The sequence below is a fragment of the Bombina bombina genome, chromosome 1, assembly GCF_027579735.1.
Source record: "Bombina bombina isolate aBomBom1 chromosome 1, aBomBom1.pri, whole genome shotgun sequence".
In the NCBI taxonomy this organism is placed as follows: Eukaryota; Metazoa; Chordata; class Amphibia; order Anura; family Bombinatoridae; genus Bombina; species Bombina bombina.
The window spans coordinates 1157124541-1157143614 of record NC_069499.1 but is presented as its reverse complement, the minus strand read 5'-3'; the positions used below and the strand labels follow the sequence as shown (position 1 = coordinate 1157143614).

Below are 19074 nucleotides of genomic sequence, written 5' to 3'. Positions count from 1 at the left end.
TTTCATAGGTTCTCTGTTATCGGTCGTAGAGATTCATCTCTTACCTCCCTTTTCAGATCGACGATATACTCTTATATATACCATTACCTCTGCTGATTCTCGTTTCAGTACTGGTTTGGCTTTCTACAAACATGTAGATGAGTGTCCTGGGGTAAGTAAATCTTATTTTCTGTGACACTCTAAGCTATGGTTGGGCACTTTGTTTATAAAGTTCTAAATATATGTATTCAAACATTTATTTGCCTTGACTCAGAATGTTCAACTTTCCTTATTTTTCAGACAGTCAGTTTCATATTTGGGATAATGCATTTGAATTAATCATTTTTTCTTACCTTCAAAAATTTGACTCTTTTTTCCCTGTTGGCTGTTAGGCTCGCGGGGGCTGAAAATGCTTCATTTTATTGCGTCATTCTTGGCGCGGACTTTTTTGGCGCAAAAATTCTTTTCCGTTTCCGGCGTCATACGTGTCGCCGGAAGTTGCGTCATTTTTTGACGTTATTTTGCGCCAAAAATGTTGGCGTTCCGGATGTGGCGTCATTTTTGGCGCCAAAAGCATTTAGGCGCCAAATAATGTGGACGTCTTATTTGGAGCTAAAATATAAGGGCGTCGCTTTTGTATCCACATTATTGAAATTTTATTTTTTGCATTGCTTCTGGTTGCTAGAAGCTTGTTCTTTGGCATTTTTTCCCATTCCTGAAACTGTCATTTAAGGAATTTGATCAATTTTGCTTTATATGTTGTTTTTTCTCTTACATATTGCAAGATGTTTCACGTTGCATCTGAGTCAGAAGATACTACAGGAAAATCGCTGTCTAGTGCTGGAGCTACCAAGCTAAGTGTATCTGCTATAATTTTTGGTATCTGTTTTTCCAGCTGTTGTTTGTATTGCATGTCATGACAAACTTATTAATGCAGATAAAATTTCCTTTAGTACTGTTACATTACCTGTTGCTGTTCCGTCAACATCTAATTTTCAGAGTGTTCCTGATAAACATAAGAGATTTTATTTTTTAAATCCATTAAGAAGGCTATGTCTGTTATTTCTCCTTCTAGTTTACATAAAAGTCTTTTAAAACTTCTCTTTTTTCAGATGAATTTTTAAATGAACATCATCATTCTGATACTAATAATGGTTCTTCTGGTTCAGAGGTTTCTGTCTCAGAGGTTGATGCTGATAAATCTTTGTATTTGTTCAAGATGGAATTTATTCGTTCTTTATTTAAAGAAGTATTAATTGCATTAGAAATAGAGGATTCTGGTCCTCTTGATACTAAATCTAAACGTTTAAATAAGGTTTTTAAAATCTCCTGTAGTTATTCCAGAAGTGTTTAATCTCCCTGATGCTATTTCTGAAGTAATTTCCAGGGAATGGAATAATTTGGGTAATTCTTTTACTCCTTCTAAACGTTTAAGCAATTATATCCTGTGCCATCTGACAGATTAGAGTTTTTTTGGGACAAAATCCCTAAGGTTATGGGACTGTCTCTACTCCTGCTAAATGTGCTACTATTCCTACGGCAGATAGTAATTCATTTAAGGATCCTTTAGATAGGAAAATTGAATCCTTTCTAAGAAAAGCTTACTTATGTTCAGGTAATCTTCTTAGACCTGCTATATTTTTAGCGGATGTTGCTGCAGCTTCAACTTTTTGGTTAGAAGCTTTAGCGCAACAAGTAACAGATCATAATTTTATAGCATTATTATTATTCTATAACATGCTAATAATTTTATTGGTGATACCATCTTTTGATATCATTAGAGTTGATGTCAGGTATATGTCTCTAGCTATTTTAGCTAGAAAAGCTTTATGGATTAAACTTGGAATGCTGATATGTCTTCTAAGTCAACTTTGCTTTCCCTTTCTTTCCAGGGTAATAAATTATTATCTCAACTGTTTCTGGAAGGAAGGGAACTTTTTTACCAAAGGATAAAAAATCTAAGGTAAATTTAGGTCTAATAATCATTTTCGTTCCTTTCCTCACAATAAGGAACAAAAGCCTGATCCTTCATCCTCAGGAGCGGTATCAGTTTGGAAACTATTTCCAGTTTGGAATATATCCAAGCCTTATAGAAAACCTATAGCCAGCTCCTAAGTACCCATGAAGGTGCGGACCTTATTCCAGCTCAGCTGGTATGGGGCAGATTACGTTTTCTTCAAAGAAATTTTGATCAATTCCGTTCTCAATTTCTGGTTTCAGAACATTGTTTCAGAAAGGTACAGAATTGGCTTCAGTTAAGGCCTCCTGCTAAGAGATTTTTTTCTTTCCCGTGTCCCAGTTAACACAGCAAAGGCTCAGCATTTCTGAAATGTGTTTCAGATCTAGAGTTGGCTGGAGTAATTATGCCAGTTCCAGTTCTGGAACAGGGGCTGGAGTTTTATTTTATCTCTTCATTGTACCAAAGAAGGTCAGTTCCTTCAGACCAGTTCCGGATCTATCAATATTGAATCGTTATGTAAGGATACCAACATTAAAGATGGTTACTGTATGACTATCCTGCCTTTTGTTTAGCAAGGACATTATATGTCTACAATAGATTTACAGGATGTGTATCTGCATATTCCGATTCATCCAGATCACTTTTAGTGTCTGAGATTCTCTTTTTAGACAAGCATTACCAGTTTTGTGGCTCTACCGTTTGGCCTAGCCTCAGTTCCAAGAATTTTTTTCAAAGGTTCTCGGTGCCCTTCTTTCTGTAATCAGAGAACAGGGTTTTGGTATTTCCTTATTGGACGATATCTGGGTACTTGCTCAGTCTTCTCATTTTCGAAGAATCTCATACGAATCGACTTGTGTTGTTTCTTCAAGTTCATGGTTGGAGGATCAATTTACCAATCAGTTCATTGATTCCTCAGACAAGGGTAACCTTTTTAGGTTTCTAGATAGATTCAGTGTCTATGACTCTGTCCTTGTCAGACAAGAGAAGTTTAACATTGATATCAGCTTGTCAAAACCTTCAGTCACAATCATTCCCTTTGGTAGCCTTATGCATGGAAATGTTGGGTCTTAGGACTGCCGCATCAGATGCGATCTCCTTTGCTCGTTTTCACATGCGACCTCTTCAGCTCTGTATGCTGAACCAATGGTGCAGGGATTACTCAAAGATATCTCAATTAATATCTTTAAACCGATTATACGACACTCTCTGACATGGTGGACAGATCACCATTGTTTAGTTCAGGGGGCTTCTTTGTTCTTCCAACCTGGACTATAATCTCAACAGATGCAAGTCTTACAGGTTGGGGAGCTGTGTGGGGGTATCTGACGGCACAAGGGGTTTGGGAATCTCAGGAGGTGAGATTTCCGATCAATATTTTGGAACTCCGTGCAATTTTCAGAGCTCTTCAGTCTTGGCCTCTTCTGAAGAGAGAGTTGTTCATTTGTTTTCAGATAGACAATGTCACAACTGTGGCATACATCAATCATCAAGGAGGGACTCACAGTCCTCTGGCTATGAAAGAAGTATCTCAAATTTTGGTTTGGGCGGAATCCAGCTCCTGTCTAATCTCTGCGGTTCATATCCCAGGTATGGACAATTGGAAAGCGGATTATCTCAGTCGCCAAACGTTGCACCTGGGCGAATGGTCTTCACCCAGAGGTATTTCCTCAGATTGTTCAAATGTGGGAACTCCCAGAAATAGATCTGATGGCTTCTCATCTAAACAAGAAACTTCCCTGGTATCTGTCCGGATCCCGGGATCCTCGGGCGGAGGCAGTGGATGCATTATCTCTTCCTTACAAGTATCATCCTGCCTATATCTTTCCGCCTCTAGTTCTTCTTCCAAGGGTATTCTCCGATATTCTAAAGGAATGCTCGTTTGTCCTGCTGGTAGCTCCAGCATGGCCTCACAGGTTTTGGTATGCGGATCTTGTCCGGATGGCCTCTTGCCAGCTGTGGACTCTTCCGTTAAGACCAGTCTTTCTGTCTCAAGGTTCTTTTTTCCATCAGGATCTCAAAACCTTAATTTTAAGGTGTGGAGTTTGAACGCTTGATTCTTGGTCAAAGAGGTTTCTCTGACTCTGTGATTGATACTATGTGACAGGCTCGTAAATCTGTATCTAGAGAGATATATTATAGAGTCTGGAAGACTTATATTTCTTCAGGATGGTTTAGATAAAGGTTTGTCCGCAAGTTTCTTGAAAGACAAATCTCTGCTCTTTCTGTTCTTTTTCACAGAAGGATTGCTAATCTTCCTGATATTCATTGTTTTGTACAACCTTTGGTTCGTATAAAACTTGTCATTAAGTCAATTTCTCCTCCTTGGAGTTTGAATTTGGTTCTGGGGGCTCTTCAAGCTCCTCCTTTTGAACCCATGCATTCTTTGGTCGTTATATTACTTTCTTGGAAAGTTTTGTTTCTTTTGGCCATCTCTTCTGCCAGAAGAGTCTCTGAATTATCTACTCTTTTTTGTGAGTCTCCTTTTCTGATTTTGCATCAGGATAAGGCGGTGCTGCGAACTTCTTTTGAATTTTTTACCTAAGGTTGTGAATTCTAACAACATTAGTAGAGAAATTGTGGTTCCTTCATTATGTCCTAATCCTATGAATTCTAAGGAGAAATCATTGTATTCTTTGGATGCTGTTAGAGCTTTGTAATATTATGTTGAAGCTACTAAGTCTTTCCGAAAGACTTCTAGTCTATTTGTCATCTTTTCCGGTTCTAGAAAAGACCAGAAAGCTTCTGCCATTTCTTTGGCATCTTGGTTGAAATCTTTATTTCATCATGCCTATGTTGAGTCGGGTAACACTCCGCCTCAAAGGATTACAGCTCCTTCTACTAGGTTAGTTTCTACTTCCTGGGCGTTTAAGAATGAAGCTTCGGTTGATCAGATTTGCAAAACAGCAACTTGGTCCTCTTTGCATACTTTTACTAAATTCTACCATTTTGATGTGTTTTCTTCTTCTGAAGCAGTTTTTGGTAGAAACGTACTTCAGGCAGTGGTTTCAGTTTGAATCTTCTGCTTATGTTTTTTCATTAAAATTTTATTCTGGGTGTGGATTATTTTCAGCAGGAATTGGCTGTCTTTATTTTATCCCTCCCTCTCTAGTGACTCTTGTGTGGAAAGATCCACATCTTGGGTAATCATTATCCCATACGTCACTAGCTCATGGACTCTTGCTAATTACATGAAAAAAAAACATAATTTATGTAAGAACTTACCTGATAAATTCATTTCTTTCATATTAGCAAGAGTCCATGAGGCCCGCCCTTTTTTGTGGTGGTTTTGATTTTTTTGTATAAAGCACAATTATTCCAATTCCTTATTTTATATGCTTTCGCACTTTTTTCTTATCACCCCACTTCTTGGCTATTCGTTAAACTGAATTGTGGGTGTGGTGAGGGGTGTATTTATAGGCATTTTAAGGTTTGGGAAACTTTGCCCCTCCTGGTAGGAATGTATATTCCATACGTCACTAGCTCATGGACTCTTGCTAATATGAAAGAAATGAATTTATCAGGTAAGTTCTTACATAAATTATGTTATTCCTATCGAAGATAGTTGTGCTTTCAAAGATCCTATGGATAAAAAATTAGAGGGTTTGCTTAAAAAGATTTTTGTTCAGCAAGGTTACCTTCTACAACCAATTTCATGCATTGTTCCTGTCACTACGGCAGCGTGTTTCTGGTTCGAGGAACTAGAAAAGTCGCTCAATAAAGAATCTTCGTATGAGGAGGTTATGGACAGAGTTCAAGCACTTAAATTGGCTAACTCTTTTATTTTAGATGCCGCTTTGCAATTAGCTAGATTAGCGGCGAAAAATTCAGGGTTTGCTATCGTGGCGCGCAGAGCGCTTTGGCTAAAGTCTTGGTCAGCGGATGTGTCTTCCAAGACAAAATTGCTTAACATCCCTTTCAAGGGTAAAACATTATTTGGACCTGATTTGAAAGAGATTATTTCAGACATCACTGGGGGAAAGGGCCACACCCTCCCACAGGATAGGTCTTTTAAGGCTAAAAATAAGCCTAATTTTCGTCCCTTTCGCAGAAACGGATCAGCCTCTAATTCTACATCCTCTAAGCAAGAGGGTAATACTTCACAACCCAAACCAGCCTGGAGACCAATGCAAGGCTGGAACAAGGGTAAGCAGGCCAAGAAGCCTACCACTGCCACCAAAACAGCATGAAGGGATGGCCCCCGATCCGGGACCGGATCTGGTGGGGGGCAGACTTTCTCTCTTTGCTCAGGCTTGGGCAAGAGATGTTCAGGATCCTTGGGCGCTAGAAATAGTTTCTCAAGGTTATCTCCTGGAATTCAAGGAACTACCCCCAAGGGGAAGGTTCCACAGGTCTCAATTATCTTCAAACCAAATAAAAAGACAGGCATTCTTACATTGTGTAGAAGACCTGTTAAAGATGGGAGTGATTCATCCAGTTCCAATAAGAGAACAAGGGATGGGTTTATATTCAAACCTGTTCATAGTTCCCAAAAAAGAGGGAACATTCAGACCAATTTTGGATCTCAAGATCCTAAACAAATTTCTCAAGGTTCCATCGTTCAAAATGGAAACTATTCGAACGATCCTACCTACTATCCAGGAAAATCAATTTATGACTACCGTGGATTTAAAGGATGCGTACCTACATATTCCTATCCACAAGGAACATCATCAGTTCCTAAGGTTCGCTTTTCTGGACAAGCATTACCAGTTTGTGGCACTTCCATTCGGATTAGCCACTGCTCCAAGGATTTTCACAAAGGTACTAGGGTCCCTTCTAGCGGTTCTAAGACCAAGGGGCATTGCAGTAGTACCTTACTTGGACGACATCCTGATTCAAGCGTCGTCTCTGTCAAAAGCAAAGGCTCATACGGACATCGTCCTAGCCTTTCTCAGATCTCACGGATGGAAGGTGAACAAAGAAAAAAGTTCTCTGTCCCCGTCAACAAGAGTTCCCTTCTTGGGAACAATAATAGATTCCTTAGAAATGAGGATTTTTCTGACAGAGGTCAGAAAATCAAAAATTCAAAGCTCTTGTCAAGTACTTCATTCTGTTCTTCGTCCTTCCATAGCGCAGTGCATGGAAGTAATAGGATTGATGTTGCAGCAATGGACATAGTTCCTTTTGCACGAATTCATCTAAGACCATTACAACTGTGCATGCTCAGACAGTGGAATGGGGATTATACAGACTTGTCTCCGACGATTCAAGTAGATCAAAAGACCAGAGATTCACTCCGTTGGTGGCTGACCCTGGACAATCTGTCACAGGGAATGAGCTTCCGCAGACCAGAGTGGGTCATTGTCACGACCGACGCCAGCCTGGTGGGCTGGGGCGCGGTCTGGGAATCCCTGAAAGCTCAGGGTCTATGGTCTCGGGAAGAATCTCTTCTCCCGATAAACATTCTGGAACTGAGAGCGATATTCAATGCTCTCAAAGCTTGGCCTCAACTAGCAAAGGCCAAATTCATAAGGTTTCAATCAGACAACATGACGACTGTTGCATATATCAATCATCAGGGGGGAACAAGGAGTTCCCTGGCGATGGAAGAAGTGACCAAAATAATTCAATGGGCGGAGGATCACTCCTGCCACTTGTCTGCAATCCAAAGCATGCTAATGTTGCTAGCGGCTTGTCTATGTAATATCGCCGGACCGGAAGTGACTTCAACGGTTACGTCACTACCGGGTAGCTCCGATACTGGGCTTGAAACTGGTAAGCCAAAACAAAGATACCGGCAATTGAGAAAGAAACAACTGGATAAATCTAAGGCCATATACATGCCTTTTGAATGACCTATATATTTAGATATGTATAAAATTAATCCGGCAAATTTATATACTTCCGGTTTGCCATATGGGGGAATCTTTTAGATGTTACACAGGAAGTGATGCTATACTTTATGGGGGAATCTTTTAGATGTTACACAGGAAGTGGAGGGGAATCTTTTAGATGTTACACAGGAAGTGATGCTACACTTTATGGGGGAATCTTTTAGATGTTACACAGGAAGTGGAGGGGAATCTTTTAGATGTTACACAGGAAGTGATGCTACACTTTATGGGGGAATCTTTTAGATGTTACACAGGAAGTGATGCTATACTTTATGGGGGAATCTTTTAGATGTTACACAGGAAGTGGAGGGGAATCTTTTAGATGTTACACAGGAAGTGATGCTACACTTTATGGGGGAATCTTTTAGATGTTACACAGGAAGTGGAGGGGAATCTTTTAGATGTTACACAGGAAGTGATGCTACACTTTATGGGGGAATCTTTTAGATGTTACACAGGAAGTGGAGGGATTTGGCGCCCAAACAATACAATTAATCAATTAAACTACCATATAGGCTACTTCTAAACTGTATATAAGGCCAGCTGCCATTACCAATATTCTAGTCTTGAGAAAGGCCCTTTTTTGAGGGCAGAAACGCGTTGACATATTGGTAAGCATTACTTTAATCTTTACTTCATTCTCATATTGGATACACTATGTTGTGAATTTCTTTTTTTACAGGGACACTTTTTAGGATACCATAGGAGCAGCTGACAGGTGCTAGGATCCAATCAGCTACTTCAGCAACCACACTCAGGAATTTGGATCTGTTAAAGTAACTAACATTGGAAGGAATCAATTTCCTCACTTTCACCTTGCTTTTCATCACCCATTTTTTCCATTTTTTTTTTTTTTGATTGACTTATTATTATTTTTTTTGATTGACTTATTTTTGTTCTTCACTAACATTTGTTGATCAACTTTTTGAACACTTTTTTGGATTATATTTTATATTTTATTTTTTATGTTATTGCATATTGTGTATTTTATTTTTTATGTTATTGCATAATGTGTATTTTATTTAATTATATCTTAACCTCAGTGGATTAAGTAGCTAGCATTTTTATATCCATTTGCACTCACTCACTATTTGATTGTATATATACAATTATTTTGCTACCCCCCTTTTTTTGCACTGCAGTGCATTTTTCTATTTTTTGGAACACTATTTTTGTAACACTAATTTTGAACACTATTGTTTGTATTATTGTTTATTAGTTTTTTGCTTGATGCACTTGCTACAGTTGTACTTAGGCTAATTCTGTTTTATTAGTATACACTCTTATTCTAGTGTACCACTCACACTGATCACCTGTTATTACCTCTGTTTTTATTGTAATTATCAGCTTTGGCCCTTTGAGCCGCTTCTGTAAGATATTCCTGTATTTGTAATTTTATTTATATGTGCTTTTCACATTTTTTATATATAGTCTTTTATTACTGATGCTTTTTAACATGGTTCATTAAATAATCTTCTTTTATCTCTCTGTGAGTATATTTATCCCTTGGCCTCTTGTTGGCGCTGTATTCACTTCTTACTACAAATTCATCTAAGACCATTACAACTGTGCATGCTCAGACAGTGGAATGGGGATTATACAGACTTGTCTCCGACGATTCAAGTAGATCAAAAGACCAGAGATTCACTCCGTTGGTGGCTGACCCTGGACAATCTGTCACAGGGAATGAGCTTCCGCAGACCAGAGTGGGTCATTGTCACGACCGACGCCAGCCTGGTGGGCTGGGGTGCGGTCTGGGAATCCCTGAAAGCTCAGGGTCTATGGTCTCGGGAAGAATCTCTTCTCCCGATAAACATTCTGGAACTGAGAGCGATATTCAATGCTCTCAAAGCTTGGCCTCAACTAGCAAAGGCCAAATTCATAAGGTTTCAATCAGACAACATGACGACTGTTGCATATATCAATCATCAGGGGGGAACAAGGAGTTCCCTGGCGATGGAAGAAGTGACCAAAATAATTCAATGGGCGGAGGATCACTCCTGCCACTTGTCTGCAATCCACATCCCAGGAGTGGAAAATTGGGAAGCGGATTTTCTGAGTCGTCAGACATTCCATCCGGGGGAGTGGGAACTCCATCCGGAAATCTTTGCCCAAATAACTCAATTATGGGGCATTCCAGACATGGATCTGATGGCGTCTCGTCAGAACTTCAAGGTTCCTTGCTACGGGTCCAGATCCAGGGATCCCAAGGCGACTCTAGTAGATGCACTAGTAGCACCTTGGACCTTCAACCTAGCTTATGTATTCCCACCGTTTCCTCTCATTCCCAGGCTGGTAGCCAGGATCAATCAGGAGAGGGCTTCGGTGATCTTGATAGCTCCTGCGTGGCCACGCAGGACTTGGTATGCAGACCTGGTGAATATGTCATCGGCTCCACCATGGAAGCTACCTTTGAGACAGGACCTTCTTGTTCAAGGTCCATTCGAACATCCGAATCTGGTTTCCCTCCAACTGACGGCTTGGAGATTGAACGCTTGATTTTATCAAAGCGTGGGTTTTCAGATTCTGTAATAGATACTCTGATTCAGGCCAGAAAGCCTGTAACTAGAAAAATTTACCATGAAATATGGAAAAATATATCTGTTGGTGTGAATCTAAAGGATTCCCATGGAACAAGATAAAAATTCCTAAGATTCTATCCTTTCTACAAGAAGGTTTGGATAAAGGATTATCTGCAAGTTCTCTGAAGGGACAGATCTCTGCTTTATCTGTTTTACTTCACAAAAGGCTGGCAGCTGTGCCAGATGTTCAAGCATTTGTTCAGGCTCTGGTTAGAATCAAGCCTGTTTACAGACCTTTGACTCCTCCCTGGAGTCTAAATCTAGTTCTTTCAGTTCTTCAAGGGGTTCCGTTTGAACCCTTACATTCCGTAGATATTAAGTTATTATCTTGGAAGGTTTTGTTTTTGGTTGCAATTTCTTCTGCTAGAAGAGTTTCAGAGTTATCTGCTCTGCAGTGTTCTCCGCCCTATCTGGTGTTCCATGCAGATAAGGTGGTTTTGCGTACTAAGCCTGGTTTTCTTCCGAAAGTTGTTTCCAACAAAAATATTAACCAGGAGATAGTTGTACCTTCTTTGTGTCCGAATCCAGTTTCAAAGAAGGAACATTTGTTACACAATTTGGACGTAGTCCGTGCTCTAAAATTCTATTTAGAGGCTACTAAAGATTTCAGACAAACATCTTCCTTGTTTGTTGTTTATTCTGGTAAAAGGAGAGGTCAAAAAGCGACTTCTACCTCTCTTTCCTTTTGGCTTAAAAGCATTATCCGATTGGCTTATGAGACTGCCGGACGGCAGCCTCCTGAAAGAATCACAGCTCACTCCACTAGGGCTGTGGCTTCCACATGGGCCTTCAAGAACGAGGCTTCTGTTGACCAGATATGTAAGGCAGCGACTTGGTCTTCACTGCACACTTTTGCCAAATTTTACAAATTTGATACTTTTGCTTCTTCGGAGGCTATTTTTGGGAGAAAGGTTTTGCAAGCTGTGGTGCCTTCCGTTTAGGTGACCTGATTTGCTCCCTCCCTTCATCCGTGTCCTAAAGCTTTGGTATTGGTTCCCACAAGTAAGGATGACGCCGTGGACCGGACACACCTATGTTGGAGAAAACAGAATTTATGCTTACCTGATAAATTACTTTCTCCAACGGTGTGTCCGGTCCACGGCCCGCCCTGGTTTTTTTTATCAGGTCTGATGAATTATTTTCTCTAACTACAGTCACCACGGTATCATATGATTTCTCCTATATATATTTCCTCCTGTCCGTCGGTCGAATGACTGGGGTGGGCGGAGCCTAGGAGGGATCATGTGACCAGCTTTGCTGGGACTCTTTGCCATTTCCTGTTGGGGAAGAGAATATCCCACAAGTAAGGATGACGCCGTGGACCGGACACACCGTTGGAGAAAGTAATTTATCAGGTAAGCATAAATTATTTTTTCTTGCTTCGCTGGCATTAGGTGTTAATGTGAACCAGATAAAAGAAAACTGCTCGTTATAAAGATGCACGTTTAATTTTCAAGCTGCATATATTTGCATTTTAATCCTACAACATAATTAATGTGCTGTCAGTTTTTGCCAGAACTTTAATTCTAGCTTTAATTGTTTGATTTTAGTGTCGGACTCCTCTGAGGATGATTTACTCAAGAAAGCTGACAGTTTGGGGTAAGCAGAGCAAATGACGTGTGTGAATATATATTTTATAGAACTGAATGCTTATTGTGACCAGTTTAAAGGGACAGTCTACACCTTAGACATCTTAATGTCTTATCTTAGATTAAGCTGCAAATAACCTCCTGCACCCTTTCTATATCATGCAGCAGGAACAGTAAAAACATATTTTAAAATATATAGTGTTTCTGGCCAATATGAAATGGCTGCCAAGCTCAGCCCACTGATGACATCATGATCTGGGATGCATTTGGCATCCAATCACAGAAGGCTCACTAGTTGAATTTAACAGGCTACCAATGCTATATAGCAGAATGCCTAGATGCAACCCAAATAGTGATATCATCAGTGGGCTGAGCTTGGCAGCCATTTCAAACTGGCCAGAAACACTATTTATTTTAAAATAACTTTTAACTGTTCTTGCTGCATGATATAGAAGGGATGCAGGAGGCTATTTGCAGCTTTTTCTAAAATAAGACTTTATGATGACAGACTGTCCGTTTAAAACGGTTAGTTTGTTTCTAAGCTACATTTATTTTATACAGTTGGTGAGAGTCAACAATCCCTTACTCCTGGGAATTACTCTTCCTTACCACTAGGAGGAGGCAAAAATTCCCAAGAGCCATATAAAACCCCTCCCACCTGACACATACGTCAGTCTTTACTTTGCCTCTGCTGAAGGTGATCGAAGAATGAAGATGTGGATTTGATACTTCAGAAAGAGGGGTTTACAGTCTATATTGAGGCCCGGTTTCCTCTCAGAGTACAATGCTTGTCAGAGGGATGTATTTGAGGTATGGTTTGTGATTATTATTTTAACCTCATGGAAAATTTATCTTAAAATGACCATAATTGGTGGCAGGCACTTGTCTTTTACCTTCCTCTATGGATCTTCAATATACTCATATTTAATAAACCTCTGCTGGTATGTTTCAGTGTCTATTGTTAAGTATATATTAAGTATAATTTTTTTTAGAGGAAATCCGGGGTGGAGCCAGACAGCAAGTCACGCTGCATAGCTGTTCCTCAATCGACTTAGCTCTGTCCCATTGGCGGAAGACGCTCTTCTTCGTGCCTGGAAGCCTAGGTGACTAAGGCAGGCAGGGCATAACCCACCGAAACATCTGGGTCTCCCCAAGCGCTAATCAAACACGCAGAAACAGCGTGCACAGAGCCCTACTACAATTGGGTAACGCTGGAAAGCTGACTTTTTGCCAACACTGGAAAGCAGGCCCCACATACTGGTGCTGTGTGTGGGAGAGCGCTTGATTTAGAGGAATAGACGCCGTTAACCTTTCGGTCCCTGGTGTAGCAGAAAAGCTAACTCTGCCACCACAGTGGAACGGGCCCGCATCCACTTGTGTTGCGTGTGGGGGACTGCTGCACAAAGAGGAACAGATGCTACCACCACTACAGATATGGACCACCTCCCCCTCCCAGATAACCTTAACTCTCCTTGGGAAGAGAGTGGTACAGAGAAGGCTGTGAATCTTGTGGCCTTAGAGGCGAAGAGGTGGTAAGCTATAGACAGGTGACACCTCAGTACCTGCCTACCCTTTAAACTGTGTTACGGCTGTTGATCTGTATGGTTAAATATCTCCTGTGGTTTGGGAGGATAGCAAGGCAACCTTCTATTCTTCTGCAGACACCATAGCTACTGAGTTCTACTTTTTATAAGGGCTAAACTAAATTTTTAATGGTGCCCATATGAACATACATAGATGAAAGGATAACCCAAACCAGCATTGTCCTAACTTAAGTCTTACTCCTTAGTTTTCCTCCTAATTGAACATCTTCCCTCCCCCCTAATATAAAAACAACCCCAATATAATCCTTCTGAAGAAACGGCAAGTTTTGTGACATACCATAAAGCTGGTGGAATATAAGAAAAGAAAGGGGAAGGAAAAGAGGGTTAGAGGGAAGGAGGAGAAGAGACTTATGCAATAATATACCAGTATTCTTCTATTTTTTGCCACTCTGAGATATTCTTTCTGGCCTATAGAGGGTTATTTCTTGTATTACCTATAACAATGTATGCCTAAGCTAGAAGTGGCACTCAGAATCTGCTAAAAAGGCAGGGTATACAAATTATTTACAAAGTTCTTTCAAATGTTATGTTTTCCCTATGCATTGGCAATGAGTAGCCCTTAGCATGTAAAATCCGTAAAAACAAAAGAGAAGATAAAAGGCAGGGCATTCAAATGTTTTACAGAATTTTTACAAATAAAATTCTCTCATACTGACCTTAACCTGCATATAAGGGGTTACAATTTACTATATGGGTTTATGAGTAGTATTCTTGAGTTACTACAGAGCTGTTAAAACATCTGATTCCTTTGTACCCCCGGTTTTCCCTTTTTATGGAAAAGCAGGTATTGATTCTCACAGAATAGCCCCAAAGTACTTCACTGCACTATTAAGATAGCTGTAGCCATAATTTAACAATTGCGTATAGGATCCCTGTTGAAGGGACCATATAAAACAGGTAAAGCAAGGGATCAGGCACACAGGCCCCACCAATCAGGGGAGGAAGGGACAATACAAATGTAAAATAATTAACTGAATATACAATTATTGCATATCTGTCTAGAATGTAATCCTGTATACAAGTGACTAGGCTGTACTACATGTGTATTGACCCTTATACTGTAACAAGAGGTGTTAAACATTGATCTGTTCTGTATATAGGGTTCTCTTCATTTTCTATTTAAATAACCCTTTATCCTATCCATAAGACATACTCTTAATATTTTATTAGGCTACTTATAAAGCCCCAGGTATATGTGATCCCCTGGCCACCTGATCCTTGTGGAAAGGAATAAATAAAAAGGTCTTAATCTTTAAAAATTGGAGGGGTCAAGTAAAAATCTAAAACAATAAGTGTGAACTTACGACTAGATTTCTCTTGCAAGGTGTATCCAGTCCACAGATTCATCCTTTACTTGTGGGATATTCTCATTCCCTACAGGAAGTGGCAAAGAGAGCACACAGCAGAGCTGTCCATATAGCTCCCCCTCTAACTCCACCCTCAGTCATTCTCTTTGCCGGCTCTAAGCACTAGGGTCTCTCTACGGGAGGGTAAAGTGAATGTGGTGTTAGAATTGTAGTTTTTATTATCTTCAATCAAAAGTTTGTTATTTTAAATGGTACCGGTTTATACTATTTACTCTCTAGCAGAAAAGTGATGAAGATTTCTGCTGAGAGGAAAATGATTTTAGCATGTTGTAACTAAAATCCACTGCTGTTCCCACACAGGACTGAGGAGTACCAGAAAACTTCAGTTGGGGGGAACAGTTTGCAGGGGAACTGCAATAAGGTATGTTCAGTCATTTATTTCTAGACAAGACTGAGATAATGCTAGAAGAGACTGACAATATCCCCATGAGGGGAGGGTAAGCTATGTTCACAGACTTAGTAAGGAATTGAATGCTTACATAACAGGGCTAATTATGCTGGTTGACACTGATTCAGAGCAATCAATTGTTTATTTAATAAAAATATCGTTTGTAAACACTTTGAAAGTCCTTTTGGGGTTCTTTCTGGGGTTATTACCCACATGGCTGGTTTTTATTCACTTAAGAGTGATTTACTCGGCCTCACAGCTCCGGAGTAGAGTGGGAGGGGCCTAATTTTGCGCCTCAGATGTGCAGTTAGAATTGCAGAGAAGTTCATGCTGCTTCACATGGAGGGTCCTGCTGCTGTTTGAGGGCCTTATAGAAGCTATATTCCCCCAAATCTGATCCCTAAGGGTGCTGTACTATTTTTAACCGGGTGTTGGCTTTAGACTGCTCCGGTTTGGGCATTAAGGGGTTAATCATTTTAAAACTTGTGGTGCAATCTTATTAAGGCTTTAGGTACATACTGTGAAAATGTCAGGAGAATTGCTGCATTTTTCACTGTTTTGTAAAATTGTGTGCTCTTTTTATCTCTTAAAGGCACAGTAATGTTTTTTTCAAATTGTGTTTTTTATTTGATTAAAGTGATTTCCAAGCCTGCTTGTGTATATTACTAGTCTATTAAACATGTCTGACACTAAGGAAAATCCTTGTTCAATGTGTTTAGAAGCCATGGTGGAACCCCCTCTCAGAATGTGTCCCACTTGTACTGATATGTCTATACACTTTAAAGATCATATTGTTGCACTTAAGAATGTGGCCCAAGATGATTCTCAGACTGAAGGTAACGAGGGTAGCCTGTCTGCCTCTCCCCAAGTGTCACAACCAGTTACGCCCGCGCAAGCGACGCCTAGTACCTCTAGTGCGTCTAACTCTTTTACACAGACTTAGCGGCAGTCATGGATAATTCTCTTACAACCTTCTTATCTAAACTGCCCGTGTTACCCGCAAAGCGTGATAGCTCCGTTTTAAGAACAGATTATGAGCATTCTGACGCTTTGGTAGCCGTATCAGATATACCCTCACAACGTTCTGAAGTGGGAGCGAGGGATTTGATGTCTGAGGGAGAAGTCTCTGATTCAGGAAGGGTTCCTCCTCAGACAGATTCAGATACATTGGCTTTTAAATTTAAACTAGAACACCTCCGCGTTTTGGTTAGGGAGATATTAGCTACTCTGGATGACTGTGACCCTTTAGTGATCCCAGAGAAATTGTGTAAAATGGACAAGTACCTAGAGGTCCCTGTTTACACGGATACGTTTCCGGTCCCTAAGAGGATTGCGGATTTAGTTACTAGGGAGTGGGATAGACCAGGGGTTCCCTTTGCTCCCCCTCCTGTTTTTAAGAAAATGTTCCCCATCCCTGACTCTGTCTTTGCGCGACTCGTGGCAGACGGTACCTAAGGTGGAGGGGGCTGTTTCTACACTTGCTAAACGCACAACCATACCATTTGAAGATAGTTGTGCTTTTAAAGACCCTATGGACAAGAAGTTAGAGGGTTTACTTAAGAAAATTTTTGTTCAACAAGGTTTTCTTCTCCAACCTATTGCCTGCATTATTCCTGTAACTACTGCAGCTGCTTTCTGGTTTGAGGCGTTGGAAGACTCGCTCCAGACGGAGACCTCATATGAGGAAATTATGGATAGAATTAAGGCTCTAAAGCTAGCTAATTCTTTTATCACTGACGCAGCTTTCCAAATAGCTAAGTTAGCGGCAAAAAATTCAGGTTTCGCCATTTTGGCGCGCAGGGCGCTATGGCTAAAGTCCTGGTCGGCCGATGTGTCATCTAAATCCAAGCTTTTGAACATTCCTTTCAAAGGAAAGACCCTCTTCGGGCCTGCATTGAAAGAGATTATTTCAGATATCACCGGGGGAAAAAGCCATGCTCTGCCTCAGGACAAGCCCTTTAAAACAAAGAACAAAGCTAATTGTCGTTCCTTTCGCAATTTCAGCAACGGCCCCGCTTCATCCTCTCCGGCTGCAAAGCAAGAGGGTAACGCTTCACAGCCCAAGGCAACCTGGAAACCTTACCAGGGCTGGAATAAGGGTAAACAGGCCAAAAAGCCTGCAGCTGCCACCAAGATAGCATGAAGGGGTAGCCCCTGATCCGGGACCGGATCTAGTAGGGGGCAGACTCTCTCTTCGCTCAGGCCTGGGCAAGAGATGTACACCATCCTTGGGCATTAGAGATCGTAGCCCAGGGACACCTTTTAGAAATCAAGAACTCTCCTCCAAGGGGAAGGTTCCACATTTCTCGTCTGTCTACAGATCAGACAAAGAAAGAGGCGTTTTTACGCTGTGTAGAAGATCTACGTACAATGGGAGTGATCCACCCAGTTCCAATTGCAGAACAAGGACTGGGGTTTTACTCAAACCTGTTTGTGGTTCCCAAAAAAGAAGGAACTTTCAGACCAATCCTGGATCTCAAAATTCTAAACAAATTCCTCAGAGTTCCATCATTCAAGATGGAGACCATTCGGACAATCTTACCAATGATCCAGGAGGGTCAATATATGACTAGCGTGGATCTAAAGGATGCATATCTGCATATTCCTATCCACAAAGATCATCACCAGTTTCTCAAGTTCGCCTTTCTGGACAAGCATTATCAGTTTGTGGCTCTTCCTTTCGGGTTGGCCACCGCTCCCAGAATTTTCACAAAGGTGCTAGGGTCCCTCCTGACGGTTCTTAGACCGCGGGGCATAGCAGTGGCGCCTTACCTAGACGACATCTTAATTCAGGCGTCGACTTTCCAAAGAACCAAGTCTCACACGGAGATCGTATTGGCCTTTCTGAGGTCTCACGGGTGGAAGGTGAACGTCAAAAAGAGTTCTCTCTCCCCCCTCACAAGAGTTCCATTCCTAGGAACACTGATAGACTCAGTAGAAATGAGAATATTTCTGACGGAGGTCAGAAAATTAAAACTGTTAACTACTTGCCGAGTTCTTCATTCCATTCCTCGGCCATCTGTAGCTCAGTGCATGGAGACAATTGGACTAATGGTAGCGGCAATGGACATAGTCCCCTTTGCTCGGATACACCTCAGACCACTGCAACTATGCATGCTCAAACAGTGGAATGGGGATTATGCAGATTTGTCTCCTCACATTCAGTTGGACCAGGAGACCAGAGATTCTCTTCTCTGGTGGTTGTCTCAGGATCACCTGTCTCAGGGAATATGTTTCCGCAGGCCAGAGTGGATCATTGTAACGACTGACGCCAGTCTGTTAGGCTGGGGTGCGGTCTGGGACTCCCTGAAAGCTCAGAGCTTATGGTCTCGGGAAGAAACTCTTCTCCCGATAAATATTCTGGAACTGAGGGCGATATTCAACGCTCTTCAGGCATGGCCTCAATTAGCTGCGGCCAAATTAATCAGATTTCAGTCGGACAACATCACGACTGTAGCTTACGTCAATCATCAGGGGGGAACAAAGAGTTCCCTAGCAATGACGGAAGTAACCAAAATAATCAGGTGGGCGGAGGATCACTCCTGCCATCTCTCAGCAATTCACATCCCAGGAGTAGACAACTGGGAGGCGGATTTTCTAAGTCGTCAGACTTTTCACCCGGGGGAGTGGGAACTCCACCCAGAGGTATTTGCCCAGCTGACTCAGCTTTGGGGCACTCCAGAGTTGGATCTGATGGCGTCCCATCAGAACACCAAACTTCCTCTCTACGGGTCCAGGTCCCGGGATTCCAAGGCGGTATTGATAGATGCT

At 41.2% G+C, this 19074-nt stretch overlaps 1 protein-coding gene across 1 annotated transcript in view; it reads left to right on the top strand.

The window, feature by feature from the left end:
* Positions 1-19074, top strand: part of BRCA1 (BRCA1 DNA repair associated) — a 1073265-nt gene that overhangs the window by 177047 nt on the left and 877144 nt on the right. Inside the window, exon 6 of the mRNA XM_053699586.1 lies at positions 11906-11954. Coding sequence (XP_053555561.1) covers positions 11906-11954 — 49 coding nt within the window. The remainder of the gene's footprint in view (positions 1-11905; positions 11955-19074) is intronic.